General features: G+C 62.8%; 1 protein-coding gene across 1 annotated transcript; it reads right to left on the bottom strand.

The window, feature by feature from the left end:
* Positions 1-3,557: 3,557 nt before the first annotated feature.
* AQP8 (aquaporin 8) lies at positions 3,558-10,977 on the bottom strand. The gene is made up of 5 exons (XM_059862083.1): positions 10,772-10,977; positions 8,785-8,911; positions 7,305-7,519; positions 5,961-6,095; positions 3,558-4,143 (listed from the first exon to the last, which is right to left on the bottom strand). The coding sequence occupies exons 1-5, from the start codon at positions 10,975-10,977 to the stop codon at positions 4,101-4,103; spliced, it is 726 nt and encodes a 241-aa protein (XP_059718066.1). The 3' UTR covers positions 3,558-4,100.
* Between the last annotated feature and the right edge of the window lie 5,776 nt (positions 10,978-16,753).

Below are 16,753 nucleotides of genomic sequence, written 5' to 3'. Positions count from 1 at the left end.
ACGGGGCAGTGCTGGGGACACGGGGCAGTGAGGGGGACACGGGGCAGTGAGGGGGACACGGGGCAGTGCTGGGGACACGGGGCAGTGATGGGGACACGGGGCAGTGAGGGGGACACGGGGCAGTGCTGGGGACACGGGGCAGTGAGGGGGACACGGGGCAGTGCTGGGGACACGGGGAAGTGCTGGGGACACGGGGCAGTGATGGGGACACTGGGCCGTGATGGGGACATGGGGCAGTGCTGGGGACACGGGGAAGTGCTGGGGACACGGGGCAGTGCTGGGGACACGGGGAAGTGCTGGGGACACGGGGCAGTGCTGGGGACACGGGGCAGTGCTGGGGACACGGGGAAGTGCTGGGGACACGGGGCAGTGAGGGGGACACGGGGCAGTGCTGGGGACACGGGGCAGTACGGGGGACGTGCGGCACTGCTGGAGGATTTGCCATGGCAGCAAGGGACATGGCCCAGCGGCGAGGGGCATGTCACGGTGCTGAGGGCCATGGCACATCACCGGGGGAGGTGGCACGGTGGCGAGGGATGCTGCCCAGCCCCGCGGGCACGGCCGAGCCGGGCGGGCAGGAGCCCATCCCCATCCCGCCTGCAGCGGCCGCCGGCGGCGCGGCTGCCGAAGCTTCCCCAGAATTCCATCCCCACTCCCACTCCTCCATCCCTCGCTCCCAGCTCCTACATGCAGCTGCCAGCTCACGCGCAGAGCTGGCTCCGCGCGTCATCGCCCACCTCCGCTGTCCCCCGGGCGGGCCCACGCAGCCACCCAGCCCCGCCCGGCCCCGGAGCACCCCTGGGAGCCCCTGGCACGGGCACCGGGACCTGCCAGGGCTGGCACGGCACCAGAGAGGAGCTGGGGGTTCACCCTCTGCAGCCGCTGCGGGTCTGCCTGATGGGCAGCTTGAGCTAAAAGGAGTAATTCACCTCTTCTTTCCAGGCTGGGATTTCTTGGGAGCCGAGCAACAGGAGAATTCCCAGCTGCCCTCACAGGGCACGTTCTAACAGTGCCCATCCATCCTAACCCCCAGCCATGCTCCTGGCACCCCTCTCTGGGCTGCCCTTGCTTGGGGGCTGCTATTTTAGCAGCAGGCTTTGGGGGAACACTGCCAGAGCCCTGCAACCCTGCTGAAGGGAGGATTAGGAAGGGAAAACGCTGGGAGCTGATCCTTTCCCAGACTGTGGGTGAGGGCTGCTGAGCAGCAGGCACAGGGAAGAGCTGGCTGTTCTTCCTCAGCACCCTGATCGTTTTCCCTGTGTTCCCAAAGTGCTGGCACCGGGCACAGCTGGTGGCACCTGGGCCAGCATGTGCCTGCTGTCTGTGCAGCCTCTGGCAGCTCTCCCAAGTGCCCTGAGCTCATCCCAGCTTTCCACCACGCAGGGGCTGAGTGTTGGTGCTCTCCAGCCCCTCATCTCAGCAGTGACCACGCTGTGGCTGCCCGAGGCAGCAGGATCCTGCCCCCCCCTGCTCCTGAGCACCATCCCCACCCCTTCGGAGCCCTTTCCATCCCAACAGGCACCAGAACCTGGGAAACCCCGGGCAACATCCCAGCAGATCCATGTGCTGATAAAAACACCGTGCAGACCCATGTCCAGGCCTGATGCAAATTTAATTGAATGGGAATGAGATGTATTTTATGTCCTTAAAGCACATTAAGTGCTTGGAAGTTAATTGGTATTTAATTAGCATAAATCAGGCACTTTAATAATACTGAAGTAAAAACAACGTGGTGTTACAGATGCTTTATCAAAAGTCACCCTGACAAACGAAAGATGAATGTGCCCAGCACATCAGCACACGAGGCTGTGCACGGGCCGTCCCCCTGCTGTCCCCTGCTGTCCCCTGCACCCGGGCACCGCCGGCAGTGGCACCGCTGCCCTGCAGGGACCTGCTGAGCCCCCTGCCCTGCGCCTCTGGGGAGAGGTGCCTTGAAACCGGAGATGGCTTCAAGGCAGCAGGGAGATGGGGGGTGGGATGGACCTGGGATGCAGGAGGGAGCCGGGGTGCAGGATGGATTTGGGGTGCAGGGGGAATCCGGGATGCAGGCAGTACCTGCGGACAGGATGGATTTGGGGTGCAGGATGGATTTGGGTGCAGGGCTCCGGGATGCAGCCGCGGTGCAGGAGGCTGCCCGGCGCAGAGCAGCAGCAGCCAAGCGCGTTTCCTCTCGAAAGGGGAAGGGGGGAACCCGTCACGCCCGGGGGCCCCAGACCCGCTCCCACCGAGCGCTGTGCCCCAGCAGGGGCGGGGACACGCTGGGGTCCCCCCAGCACCCGCTCCCCACGGGCTCCCTTCGGGCAGGAAACAGCCATTCTGCTCCATGTTTGGTTCGGCATTTTTGTGGCGTTGCCATGACAACCGTCCCGGTGACATCTTCATGCTATTTGTCTCCTTCTGGGGGTTGCACCATTTTTTCCTCCCTGAATGAGCAGCTGCCGGGTTCCCGGCTCACCTGGAGCCCCCGGAGCCTCCCGGGGCTCTCGGCTCCTGCCCAGCCCAGGGGGTGCTGCAGCCGCCCCCCACCCCCAGCCAGGGATGCTCCTCTCCCGGCCTTCCCTCGCTCCAGCAGCTCCGCAGCGCTGTCCTTCTCCAAAAACACATCTGCGTGCGTGCCTGTCCCCCGTGCGGGTCACCCCCGGCACGGCAAAGTAGAAAACGAGCTGAAAATAGAGAGGTGACATTGGCAGCGCCCTGCCAGCCCCAAGGGGACAGCTGGGACCTGCCCTGGCACAGCGAGAGCCACCAGCGAGAGCGGGAGGAGGCACCTGCCCTACCTGGGGGCTGCCCAGCCCCGCTGCTGCCCGAGCCAAGCCCGGTTCCTGCCCGGGGAAGGGGCTCTGACCCCGCTCGGGGCAGCCCGGCCCTTTCCTGCCTCCAGCCCCGCTGCTGCCCGAGCCAAGCCCGGTTCCTGCCCGGGGAAGGGGCTCTGACCCCGCTCGGGGCAGCCCGGCCCTTTCCTGCCTCCAGCCCCGCTCCTGCCCGAGGGGGAACAGCCCGAGCCAAGCCCGGCTCCCGCCCGTTCCTTTCCCTCTCCTGCCTCCCGCTGCCTCCAGCCCCGTTCCTTGCTGGCGCCCCGGGGCTGGGCAGGGTGGGCAGCCCGGGGTGCGGGCACAGCTCTCCCTGCCCCCTGCCCAGGGCACCACCCTGGGCATTTCCCAGGTTGTCATTTCCCAAAATCCGGAGTGACTGAACCCAGGGAAGACGAGGGGGTCCTGTCTGGGGCTGGGGGTGCTGGCGGTGACAGCCGTGTGCCAGGGCAGCCCCGGGCGGGGCACGATCCCCACGAACCCCCCCAGGGGAGGCTGGAGGCCGCAGGATGAGTCAGGGCAGCGCTGCCGGAGGGGACGGATGCCCGGCTGACGCAAAGCTGCTGCGCTGGCTCCTCTCCCCCTGCCCACACAGCTCCAGCCTCCCCTTCCGCTGACTCTCCTGCCTCTGGCAGCGCCCCCTCTGCCGAGCAGCCCCCGGCCCGCAGCCCTGCCCCCCTGGCACGGCAGGGCAGGGATGCCCGCCCTGGCAGCTGGCTGAGTGCCTCACCCCCGTGTCCTCCTGGTGCCCGAGGGGCCAGAGACAGGAGTGTCCCCAAAGGCCCCTTGTGTCACCCTCTGGGGCAGCAGCTGCTCAGCATCAGTGGGAGTGAGGGCAGTGGTGCCCACCCAGGGGGCACAGGGCTCCTGGCCCTGTGGGTGCCCACCCAGGGGGCACAGAGCTCCCTGGCCCTGTGGGTGCCCACCCAGGGGGCACAGGGCTCCCTGGCCCTGTGGGTGCCCACCCAGGGGGCACAGAGCTCCCTGGCCCTGTGGGTGCCCGGGCACAGCTCTGGGGGTCAGACATGGCACAGGGGCAGTGCCAGAGCAGCCCAGGGCACCAGGGAGCCTGGTGCTGTCAGAGGGTGCTCCCAGTGAGGCAGTGCCATGGCAGGGCTGGCAGAGCAAGGTTTGCATCCTCCCTCAGCAGCACAGGAACCGTGGGTGGCCCACGGGTGCCAGGGAGGTGCCAAGGGGGGCAGGATGAAGGGCAAGGAGCAGGGCAGGAGGTTCCAGGCTGTCTGGGCTGGGCTGCACCCGCTGCCCACGGATGGGGCCCTGTGCCCGCTGTCACTTCAGGAGCAGGCGGGTGGCCTGGTCACCCAGCAGGAGCCTTTGGGGAGGAAAGACAGACAGAAATCCGGGGTCAGGGTTTCTGCCCTGGCAAGGGTACAACAGGGGTACAACAGGGGTACAACAGGGCTACAACAGGGGTACAACAGGGCTACAACAGGGGTACAACAAGGGTACAACAGGGGTACAACAAGGGTACAACAAGGGTACAACAGGGGCACAACAGGGGTACAACAAGGGTACAACAGGGGTACAACAGGGGTACAACAAGGGTACAACAAGGGTACAACAGGGGCACAACAGGGGTACAACAAGGGTACAACAGGGGCACAACAAGGGTACAACAGGGGTACAACAGGGGCACAACAGGGGTACAACAGGGGTACAACAAGGGTACAACAGGGGTACAACAGGGGTACAACAGGGGCACAACAAGGGTACAACAGGGGTACAACAGGGGTACAACAGGGGTACAACAGGGGTACAACAAGGGTACAACAGGGGTACAACAGGGGTACAACAGGGGCACAACAAGGGTACAACAGGGGTACAACAAGGGTACAACAGGGGTACAACAGGGGTACAACAGGGGTACAACAAGGGTACAACAGGGGTACAACAAGGGTACAACAGGGGTACAACAGGGGTACAACAAGGGTACAACAGGGGTACAACAGGGGTACAACAAGGGTACAACAGGGGCACAACAGGGGTACAACAGGGGTACAACAGGGGTACAACAGGGGCACAACAAGGGTACAACAGGGGCACAACAGGGGTACAACAAGGGTACAACAGGGGCACAACAGGGGTACAACAGGGCTACAACAGGGGTGCAACAAGGGTACAACAAGGGTACAACAGGGGTACAACAGGGCTACAACAGGGGTGCAACAAGGGTACAACAAGGGTACAACAGGGGTACAACAAGGGTACAACAGGGGTACAACAGGGGCACAACAAGGGTACAACAGGGGTACAACAAGGGTACAACAGGGATACAACAGGGGTACAACAAGGGTACAACAGGGGTACAACAGGGGTACAACAAGGGTACAACAGGGGTACAACAAGGGTACAACAGGGGTACAACAGGGGTACAACAGGGGTACAACAAGGGTACAACAGGGGTACAACAGGGGTGCAACAAGGGTACAACAAGGGTACAACAGGGGTACAACAAGGGTACAACAGGGGTACAACAAGGGTACAACAAGGGTACAACAAGGGTACAACAGGGGTACAACAAGGGGTACAACAAGGGGTACAACAAGGGTACAACAGGGGTACAACAAGGGGTACAACAGGGGTACAACAGGGGTACAACAAGGGTAAAACAGGGGTACAACAGGGGTACAACAGGGCTACAACAGGGGTGCAACAAGGGTACAACAAGGGTACAACAGGGGTACAACAGGGGCACAACAAGGGTACAACAGGGATACAACAGGGGTACAACAAGGGTACAACAGGGGTACAACAGGGGTACAACAAGGGTACAACAGGGGTACAACAAGGGTACAACAGGGGTACAACAGGGGTACAACAAGGGTACAACAGGGGTACAACAAGGGTACAGCAGGGGTACAACAAGGGTACAACAGGGACGTGGGGCCAGCACCAGCCGAGGCTGATTGGCCACACAAGACACGGGCTAAGCAAGGGCACGTGTGGCCAAGGCTGGGCCTTTGCTGTCACCCTGTCCTCATGGGAAGGAAAAGGGAAAGGAGTCTCCAGGCCTTGGACACCTCTCTGCCAGCACCTGCTGGGAGCCTTGCCCAGGGGAGGAGGCAGCAGCCCAGGGGCACAGGGAGGGTCAGGGTGGCAGGGTGCCAGTGCCATGCAGGTGCCACGTACCTCACCAGCCCCACGACGAGCAGCGCGGCCACCATGGGCCCTACCCAGTAGACCCAGTGGTAGTTCCAGCAGTTTGCCACCAGAGCTGGCCCGAAGGCTCGGGCTGGGTTCATGCAGGCTCCCGACACGCCGCCCCTGCAAGGGGAGCACGGTGGCTGTGCCATCCCAGCGGGACACGGGAGCAGCACCCTCCCCTCAGGGCTGGGATGGGGCAATGCGGTGGGCAGCAGCATCCCCCTCCCGGGGCCCTTCCCGGGGCTCTGGTGGGCGCTGGGCTCGGGCCGGGGGAGCCAGGCTCTGCCCAGGAGGGCTGCACGCCACACACGGCTCACGCACGGGAGCAGGGCAGCGGCAATCGCAGCTTTAGGGTAAATATTTGCCGAGGGGTTTGTGTAAACTCCGCCCGGGGTCCTGCCTTAACCAGCCCTCCACTAACATTGCTAATTGCGTGCGCTCCTTAGCCCGTCACGGGGGCACCGAGCGGGGCCGAGCCCGGCAGTGCTGCCAGCGGGGACACGAGGGACACGAGGGACACAAACCCCTGCTTGCTCAGGGCTTCCCGCGGCAAGCACAGCCCGGGCAGGCCCGCGGTTTATCCCCACGGCGGGGGCTCGGGGCTGTGCCGGCTGCCGTGCCACGGGCAGGGGGAGCTGAGGCTGCTCCGGCTCCAGGCTGAGCCCGGGCTGCTCCTGCCCCCAGCCCGTCAGCTCTCCCAAACTGCCAGAGCGCCCACGGGGCTCACTTCATGGCTCCCCGGGCAGGGGAGGGTCCTTGCTGTGGCAGGGGTCCTTGCTGTGCTGCAGGAGGGCAGGCCCGTCCCATCCCACCCCATCCCGCCTCATCCCATCCCACCCATCCCATCCCATCCCATCCCATCCCATCCCATCCCACCCATCCCATCCCATCCCATCCCATCCCATCCCATCCCATCCCATCCCATCCCATCCCATCCCATCCCATCCCATCCCATCCCATCCCATCCCATCCCATCCCATCCCATCCCATCCCATCCCACCCCATCCCATCCCATCCCATCCCATCCCATCCCACCCCATCCCATCCCATCCCATCCCATCCCATCCCATCCCATCCCATCCCATCCCATCCCATCCCATCCCATCCCATCCCATCCCATCCCATCCCATCCCATCCCACCCCATCCCAGGTGCAGCAGGTCGGGGTGGGATTTGGGGTGCCCCGGGGGGTGCTCAGAGCTGCCCCCGGCCCCACCCCACACCTTGGGGTCCCTCCTGAGCCCCGCCCGGTCCAGCAGCCCCCGGAGCGCTGGCCCTGGTGGCTCTGCGGGGACAGAGGGACAGCGGGACAGGGGGACAGGGGGCTCACCCCGCCAGGATGCCGGCGGTGACGGTGAGGCCGATGCAGAGCGGGGCCAGCGGGGTGCTGGTCCTGCCGTTGATGGCTCCCATGCAGACCACCAGGAGCAGGAAGGCGCTGAGCAGGATCTCAGCCGCCAGGACGGCGGGGAGCTGCTCTCCGGCCGCGCTGCCCACGAACGCTCCGCCGCTGGCGTTGCCGAAGCGCTCGCTCGGTGCCACCGCCTGCGGGGAGAGCCGGCGGTGCCCAGGCTGTGCCCAGGCTGTGCCCGTGCCAGCAGACGGGCTCGCTGCCGGGCCAGCGTGGGCGGCTTAAAGAGGAGCTAAACTGCGGGAGGAGAGGCAGCCCCGAGCGCCTGGCAAGCACCGACCCGACCGAGAAGGCTCCGGGCACCCCCGGGGCACCGGAGAGCACCGCTCCCGGCAGGGGGAGAGCCCCGGCTGCCCGGGGGTGTGGGGGCACAAGCACACGGTGCTGGGAACGGGCAGCACCGAACCCAAACAGCCCTTAGGGTGCCCTGCTGGGGGAACGGGCACGGGGAAATCTGGGGAGCAGGGGGAAAGGTCTGGGGGAGCAGGGGGAAGGGTCTGGGGGAGCGGGGGGAAAGGTCTGGGGGAGCAGGGGGAAGGGTCTGGGGGAACGGGGGGAAAGGTCTGGGGGAGCACGGGGAAAGGTCTGGGGGAGCAGGGGGAAAGGTCTGGGGGAGCACGGGGAAAGGTCTGGGGGAGCACGGGGAAAGGTCTGGGGGAGCACGGGGAAAGGTCTGGGGGAGCAGGGGGAAAGGTCTGGGGGAACGGGCACGGGGAAAGGTCTGGGGAGCAGGGGGAAAGGTCTGGGGGAACGGGAGGAAAGGTCTGGGGGAATGGGCAGGGGGAAAGGTCTGGGGGAGCAGGGGGAAAGGTCTGGGGGAGCACGGGGAAAGGTCTGGGGGAGCAGGGGGAAAGGTCTGGGGGAGCAGGGGGAAAGGTCTGGGGGAGCACGGGGAAAGGTCTGGGGGAGCAGGGGGAAAGGTCTGGGGGAGCAGGGGGAAAGGTCTGGGGGAACGGGGGGAAAGGTCTGGGGGAGCACGGGGAAAGGTCTGGGGGAACGGGCACGGGGAAAGGTCTGGGGGAGCACGGCAGGGCTGCAGAGGCACCCTGAGCCCTCCTGTACCCCTTTAGGGCACAGCAAACTCCGCAGAGCAGAGGTTTTGCTGCCCCCAGAGCCCGCAGCAGGCTGGGGAGGCCAGGCCAGCCGGGCAGGGCAGGGACAGTCCCCGTGCCCCAGGGACACCCCCGGGTCTGTACCTTTGCCAGGCCAGCCAGGCAGGGCAGGGACAGTCCCCGTGCCCCAGGGGGACACCCCCGGGTCTGTACCTTTGCCAGGCCAGCCGGGCAGGGCAGGGACAGTCCCCGTGCCCCAGGGACACCCCCGGGTCCCTACCTTTGCCAGGCCAGCCGGGCAGGGCAGGGACAGTCCCCGTGCCCCAGGGACACCCCCGGGTCCGTACCTTTGCCAGGCCAGCCCCGATGACCCCTCCGCAGAGCTGGCACAGCCAGTAGGGGATGAGCATGGTGATGTGCAGCCCCCCGAGCAGGCACACGGCCAGGGACACGGCGGGGTTGAAGTGGCCTCCGCTGCCCAGGAGAGAGAGAGCAGCATCAGCAGGGGCTCACCCAGCACGGGGCTCCCTCCGGGGCTGGCCTGGAAGCACAGGTGCTTTCCCAGCCCTCCCGTGCTGCAGGGGAGCAGGATCCAGCTGTGTCCTCTCTCTGCAGAGCAGCAGCAGGCTGGGCACACAGCCCCTCCTGCAGGGACGGTTTGAGGGACAGGACTTGGGGATGGGTCACTGTGAGCAGCTCCCAGGGCTGCTGCAGCTCTGCCAGGGCAGCTGCGGGCAGGGGGGACCTGGCAGAGCTGCAGGAATGCAGGGCTGGGGCTGGCACCAGCCTGGCAGGACTCCCCCAGCAGAGCAGGGCTGCTGGGCCGGGCCCTCAGTGCCAGACCCAAACCCTTCACCTCAAAAAGCACAAGCAAGTCAGACACAGGGACCCTCTAATTAATACTGATTACCATGAGACACAGGTTAATGAACAGGTTTCATAACTGATCAGCCTGGTAATTGCTGGTGATGAGTCAGAGAGTCTGGGAACCATCAGCACATCTGACTGCTCAGCTGGGATTGAGCCCCCAGGAGAGCAGGAGCTGGGCTGCTCAGGGCTGGTGCCTGGGCTGGACAGGGCTCCCCTGCCAGCACCCCGGGCTGGGAGGGAGCCTGGGCTCAGGGGGGACCTGGCTGCACACAAACCCAGCTGGGGAGCAGCCTGGCTGGGGAGCCCCTCCTGGGCAGGGCTCCTCTCCAGCCTCCCTGGGCTCAGTCCTTCCCTGGACAACCCTTCCCAGAGCTCAATCCTTCCCTGAGAAATCCTTCCCAGGGCTCAATCCTTCCCAGAGCTCAATCCTTCCCTGAGAAATCCTTCCCAGGGCTCAATCCTTCCCAGAGCTCAATCCTTCCCTGAGAAATCCTTCCCAGGGCTCAATCCTTCCCAGGGCTCAATCCTTCCCTGAGAAATCCTTCCCAGGGCTCAGTCCTTCCCTGGGCAAGCCCTGGATCCCTGGCAGTCCCCAAGGCCAGACTGGACAGGGCTTGGAGCACCCTGGGGCAGTGGAAGGTGTCCCTGCCATGGCAGGGGTGGCATTGGGTGGGATTTAAGGTCCTTTCTAATCCAAACCATTTCAGGGTTCAGTGAGAACCTGCAGCCCCTCACCTGAAGCCCCCCTGTGCTGCTGCCCTGGTTTCACCATGCCAGGGTTGGGGTGCAGCAGGACCTGAGGGTCAGCAGTCCCCCTGCACAGAGCCCACCCAGGGCTGTTCTCCCTCCCACCAGCCCTGCTGAGTTATCACCCCATTGCTCTGGACCCCAGGGCCTGCCCCTGTCCTGGCCCAGCCACCCGGGACAGCCTGGAGTCCCATCCCTGGCACTGGGAAGGGATTGAAACTCCCCAGGCACCTTTCCAGCATCTTCCTTGGGGGTAAATCCATATCTCAGTTCCACACAACAGCTTTTCAATGAGCAGATTTGTCTAAATGCTGCTTTTGAGTAATTGAAACCTCGTTTTTTTAAACCTGAAAATACCCAGAGGAGGAGCACAGCTGGGTCAAAATGTTTTGCTCTGACATCCTTGTGAAAGGAATGGTCTCAGCTTCAGGGAGAATGACAAAATCATGGAATGCTTTGGGCTGGAAATCCCTCCTAGCTCCAACTCCCAGAGGAGAATGCTCCTGTTCCAGCTTGACCATTTTTATCAAAGGGGCTAAAAACTGAAACCCTGCAATCCAAAGCCAGGTGAACAGCCCCAAACCCACGGCGCTCTGGGTGCCACCAAAGATGCCACCACCGCTGCCACCACCCCCCAAGGGGCCACGCTGCCCACCAGGGGCTCCGAAGGCAGCGGGTGGGAGCCAGGGCCACCTCCCCTGCCCTGGTGTCCCTTACCTGATGTCCCCCAGCACGGCCACGGTGACAGCCAGGGCCAGCCCGTGTGCCAGGGCGGGCTGCAGCCGGCCCGTGCCCCCCGGGTCCTCCAGCAGGGCCAGGCAGCCCGTGAAGGAGAAGAGGGCAGTGCCCAGCAGCTCGGCCAGGCAGGGCTGCACGCGGCGCTCGTAGCAGGGCACGGAGGAGGGCTGGGCCTCGGGCTCCATCAGCTCCTGCAGCGGGCACGGCTGCCCAGCAGTGCCCTCCCAGCCCTGGCACGGCGGGGCTCTCGGCAGGGACCCACCCGGGCTCCCCCCGACCGTCTGAGAGGCACCTCTGCGCGGGAGGGAGGCTCTAAATACAGATTGGATTTGCATTGCTAAGGAAAAAAAGGGTCATAAAAGCTGTTGGGCCGGCCCCCAGGGATATCAAAGCTCGTTATCACTGCCAAGCCTTGCTGCAAGGTTTGGGGGCTTTTCCCTCGCTTGCTGGCTGCTGTTGGTGCCGGGGGGTCAGGGGTTCTGCCGAGGCTCAGGATGTGGCTCCTGCCCTGCACACCTGGAGGGTGGCACCTGTGCTCAGCCCTGGGGCCTCTGTGCCTGTAGGAGCCACCGAGGGGAGCAGCCTGGGAAACAGCTGGGAAACAGCTGGGAAACAGCTGGGGCTGCCAGCCAAGTCCCAGACTGGCTCAGGTGGGAAGGGGGCTCTGAGAAACTGGAGCATCCTGTGCCACCCCCTGCCCTGGGCAGGGACACCTTCCACCATCCCCAGCCATGGGACACTGCCAGGGATCTGGGGCAGCCACAGCTGCTCTGAGCACCCCGTGCCAGGGCCTGCCCACCCTGGGAGTGGAGACCAGTCAAAATTCCTCCAAACCTCAGCCACATCCTGCCCAGAGATCCAGGCTGGGGGTTCATGTCCCTCTTGCACTGCTCTCAGATAAAGGTGAGGGCAAGGCTGCCAAGGGATCCACCTGCCACTGCAAAAGCTGGCATTGATCAAACATTGATTAAACCCTCCCCAAATCCTCCTCATCCCAGCAGGGATCACTGCCTGGAACAGCAGATTCAGCCAGGGCAGGGGGAGCAGGGGGGACCCCCAGGCAGCAGCACATCCCAGCCCACAGCTCCCAGCAGGACCAGCAAGGGTCCACTGGGAGGGCTTTGGGCTGGGGCTGGAGGAATGCAGATGTGGCAGATTTGGAGCACTGGCTGGGAGGGATCAGTGTCACCCCTCCCCAGAGATGGGCACTGCCAGGGCACTGCCAGGGCAGCTCTGGGAGCAGCAGGAATGGGCCAGGACCCAGGCAGGGACCAGCCCAGCCCTGCAGGGATGGGCCCTGAGCCTTGAGCAACTCCTGCAGCCCCGTGCTTGTGGTGCTGCTGAGCACTGGGGTTTGCAGGAGCTCTTCCCTGCTGTCAGCAGGGTGAAGAAGGCCAGCCTGGTTTATGGTGTTGTCACAAGGCCCTGGGGATGGGAAGGAAATTTCCACTGGCCTGTCCCTGTGGCCACGCCACAGACAAGGGTCAGGCAGGAGAATCCCAGTAAAGGCACCTCTAAATGAGCCCCCACTGCCCCCCCAAGAGCTTGCTTCCCACAGCCAAGAGCTCTTGGCATCAGCTCACGGATACAGCTGGGATGTGGAGAGTGACAGCTGGGTCTGCCTGGCCTTTGGGGCCCCCATGGACCCCAGACCCGTGGGACCCCCGGGACCTGACTCAATCCCATCAGCTCACAGAGCACCATGTCCCAGGGCCAGCTTCCAACAGGTCCATGGAACCCATCTGTCACCTCAGCTCCCAGCACGACCAGCCCAGGGCTCCCTTGGGAAGAAATTGAACCTGGGCAGAAGGAATCCAGATTTCATTTATTTTTGGGGTGTTTATCATGAGAGATTAATGTAACATCCAGATTTCAGCTGGTCCTTCCTTGCAGCAGCTCCCACGGCACCATGCAGGCACTGCCAGGAGCTGGGCTGTCCCAGACCCCAGACCCCAAATCCCAGACCCCAGATCCCAGACCCCAGACCCCAGATCCCAGATCTCAGATTCCAGACCCCAAATCCCAGACCCCAGATCCCAAATCCCAGACCCCAGACCCCAGATCCCCAGATCCCAGATCTCAGATTCCAGACCCCAAATCCCAGACCCCAGACCCCAAATCCCAGACCCCAGATCCCAAATCCCAGACCCCAGACCCCAAATCCCAGACCCCAAATCCCAGACCCCAGATCCCAGACCCCAGACCCCAAATCCCATACCCCAGATCCCAGACCCCAGATCCCAAATCCCATACCCCAGATCCCCAGATCCCAGATCTCAGATTCCAGACCCAAAATCCCAGACCCCAGATCCCAGACCCCAGACCCCAGATCCCAGACCCCAGACCCCAGATCCCAGACCCCAGACCCCAGATCTCAGATTTCAGGCCCCAAATCGCAGACCCCAGACCCCAGACTTCAGACCCCAGATCCCCATACCCCAGATCCCCAGATCCCAGATCTCAGATTCCAGACCCCAAATCCCAGATCCCAGACCCCAGACCCCAGACCCCAGACCCCAAACCCCAAACCCCAGACCCCAGACCCCAGACCCCAGACCCACAGCAGCGTGGGTGAGCCCCAGGAGCCCCAGGACCCCTCCCTGGCCAGGAAGAGGCAGCGAGGGGGCTGAGCCAGGGGGCTGCTGGCTGTTCCTGGAGCAGGAGCTGCCCGGGGTGGTGCCACCGTGCCCATGCTCTGTCTCCCAGCTCAGTGGTGGCCCCAGAGCACGGCAAGGTCACAGCCCACCGCAAGGATTAACCCCCTGTCCTTGGCTTTTAAACATTTACCACTTTGGGGAGCGGGGATGTTTGCCTGAGCCTTCAGAGGAAATGCTCCACATTCAGGCAACAAAGGCTCCCATCACTGCTGAGCACAGGCCAGAAACAGGGCTGGACAGGAGCTCAGCCTCGAGGGAAGGGTTTCCCTTTGGGGGCAGCTCATTCTCAGCACCTGCCTGGTGCCCAGAGGTGCCCCCACGATGCCAGGGGCAGAGCCCTGCTCCGAGCAGGAGATGGAATCCTCAGCACCAAGGTTTGCTCAGCGAGACACACGGAAACTCTGCCCGTGGGAAAAGGCGTGGGGATGAGAACAGATAAATCTGTTCCTATCAGCAGACACTTATTTTTGTCCTTGTTTGGGCTTGCACCGATTTGTTAGATAAGTGACAATAGCAACTGTGTCAATTAGTACAGGAAGTGGTGGCACCAAGCAAGCCAAGGCTTCCAAAAATGGTTTTTAGGAACCACAGAGAATGTTTCCCTCACCCATCCACCTGGGCAGGAAAGCCAGAGCACCCCTATTTATCCACCCCCGTGCTTCACTCCTCAGTTCACCATGCAGATCTGCCACCCTCCCTTTGCTTTCCCATGCAAACCAAGGCACCCCAGGGAGGCTCTCTAGGGAAAACCAGATCTGAGGGTTGGGTGATCTCCCATGTCCCTTCCAACCCAAACCACCCAAACTGCAAAAAGCACTTAGGCACACGCTGAAGAACACCACTGAGTGCTGCTAACACTCAGTCCCAGAATCCCAGATGGTTTGGGCTGGAAGGGGCACTGAAACCCACCTGTGCCAGGGCCTCCCCCCCTCCCAGGGAGGCATCTCATCCTAAAATCTAATCTAAACCTCCTCTCTGTCAGTTTGAATTCATTCCCCTTTTCCTGTCACTCCATGCTCTTGAAATGCTTCAAGTGCTCTCTGTGAATGGGTGCTGGTACATTTTAAACACCAGCATTCCAGCTGGCATCTATAAAAAAGTCATTCCAAAGTATTCTGGTGCTGCACAGCGTGGTGCTGCAAGGAAAGACCCCGCAAATCCAGCACGGGGTCAGCTCTTTCAGAGAGCCATAAAGAACCAGGGCAGCTCCTCTGACACTGCCTTATCTCCGAGTTATCTCGGAGAGTCCCTGGGATTACACAACGGGGCTGAAAGAGAACTTGCAGAACGATTTGCAGCTCGTAGCTGTGGCACAGGTGAGGTGACCTGTGCCCTTTACAGAGCCCTCGTTGTGTAAGAGCTTTCCTCCCAGTCGCTGCCTCAGAGCAGATGGAAATTTCCAGGGATCCCCAAGGCGGGCTGAGCGTTGCCTGCTGCCGAGCAGGGACGGATTTGTGTCAGTCCTGCAGCCCAGACTGGCGTTTGAGCTGGCAAAATCACCACCCGAGGAGGATGAAGCCATCCAGACCTTAATTCTGCTGTTTCACATCCTTAATTCTGGTTAGCATTAAAATCCACCAAGCTCCCCCAGAAGGGGTGGATGCTCCTGGTCCCCCCAGCCCTGCACATCTTCCCTGCAAGGACCTGGCCCCTGGCTGTCCTGCCAGCCCACCCACAGCTCCATCCTCAAAAACCACATTCTCCTGTGCCCAGGCACCTGAAAAACTGTATAAACTTGGAATGGGGAGCTGGTCACTCTGCAGAGGGGCTGAAATACCATGCCCTGAGCCAAGCACTGCTTTTCCTTCAGCTCCTAAAGCTGGGCAAGCCCTGCCAGTTAGATAATGGAACTTTCTGGAAGGCAACTCCTTGTATCCACCTGTGCAGAGCGAGCAGGCGATGCTCAGGGATGGGCAACGTGGATGGACACAGGTGCAGGGCAGGGCCAGCACCCAGAGCAAGGATCCACAGCCAGCAGTGAGTGTGGGCAGCCAGGAGGAGCTCCTGGTGGAACAGTCAGTGGCAGGAGCACTGCCTGACTGTTCCAGGGACACAGGACCAGCCTCCTCCTGAGCAAAGCTTCCCATCCCATTCCCCATTCTGGGGAGCCCATCCTGAGCAGGTTCCTCTCCAGCCTCTCTGGACACAATCCTTCCCTGGGAGGGTGGGCAGGCCCTGGCACAGGTGCCCAGAGCAGCTGGGGCTGCCCCTGGATCCCTGGCAGTGCCCCAGGCCAGGCTGGACAGGGCTTGGAGCAGCCTGGCACAGTGGGAGGTGTCCTTGCCATGGCAGGGGTGGCACTGGGTGGGCTTTAAAGGCTCCTTGCAGTCTGAAGCATTCTGTGAGTCCCAGAGATGAATTCTGTTGCCCCATCAGTAGCAATCTCCCAGGAACAGGCCAGGCTGGAGCAGGAGGCAGAGGCAGAGATCCAGGGCACGGGCAGGGGTCACTCACCCCGAGGCAGCAGCAGCAGGCACAGAACTGGAACCTCTCCTGCCTGGACAAGCTTCCCGAGGCAGCAGGCTCCCAGCAGCTCCCTGCACACCCCAAGAGTCCCCAGAGAGAGGTGAAGGGGTTCTGGGTCTGTTCCAGGCAGCACAGCCCTGCCCACCCTGCCCTCCCCCAGCAGCTGCCAGGGAGCCACGCTCCTCCCGTGCTGCTGGACCCTGGGGCACAAGGGGACCTGATTTCCCCAGCACTGCTGGCAGCACCCAGGAGAGGCTCTGTGAGAGCTTTGGCAGGAGTGATTCCCCTTCTCCAGCTGCATGCTGAGGAGCTGGGAGGGGACAGGCTGGTGCCTCCCACCAGGGCAGCAGGGATGCTCCAGGGCTGCAAATTACCCAGGCACCCAAAATAGAACTGGTGAGCACCAGGATCTGCCTCACGCTAGCAGAGACATTATTCCTGAACACAAAGGGATGAAATCATGACAAAAAAGACACAAGAGACTGATGGAGCCCAGGACATCCCTGCAGAGAGCTGTGCTCCTCTGAGATGAGAAGTGCACCAGCCCAGGGGGTGCTCCCCAGGGAACCAGCTCCAAAGGAACAGATTTGGATGCTCCAGGGCAGGTACACTCCAGCTTGGCTCCCACTCAGAAGGATGCTGCAGGAGGCTCAGGGAACATGGCCCCAAAGGGGGTCTGGCCAAAATCAAACTGAGAGCAGAGATGGGCTTTTGTGCAACTCGGAGTTCCTCACTTCATTCCCAAGGAGGAGCAGGACAGGGTCGGTGCCTCTGGGCATCAGAGGCTGCTCAGGAAGGGCCCTGCAGGGCAGAGGGGCTGTGGGGCAGGGCTGGGCTT

Source organism: Haemorhous mexicanus, chromosome 17 (assembly GCF_027477595.1).
Source record: "Haemorhous mexicanus isolate bHaeMex1 chromosome 17, bHaeMex1.pri, whole genome shotgun sequence".
NCBI classification, from domain to species: Eukaryota; Metazoa; Chordata; class Aves; order Passeriformes; family Fringillidae; genus Haemorhous; species Haemorhous mexicanus.
This window is presented reverse-complemented; position numbering and strand designations above follow the sequence as displayed.

Coding starts and splice junctions, on each gene's coding strand:
- AQP8 (XM_059862083.1), bottom strand. CDS start 10,977: ATGGAGCCCGAGGCCCAGCCCTCCTCCGTGCCCTGCTACGAGCGCCGC. Junction 8,912..10,771: donor GCCGTGCTGGGGGACATCAG/GTAAGGGACACC, acceptor TCTCCTGGGCAG/CGGAGGCCACTTCAACCCCG. Junction 4,144..5,960: donor CTCGTCGTGGGGCTGGTGAG/GTACGTGGCACC, acceptor TCCTCCCCAAAG/GCTCCTGCTGGGTGACCAGG.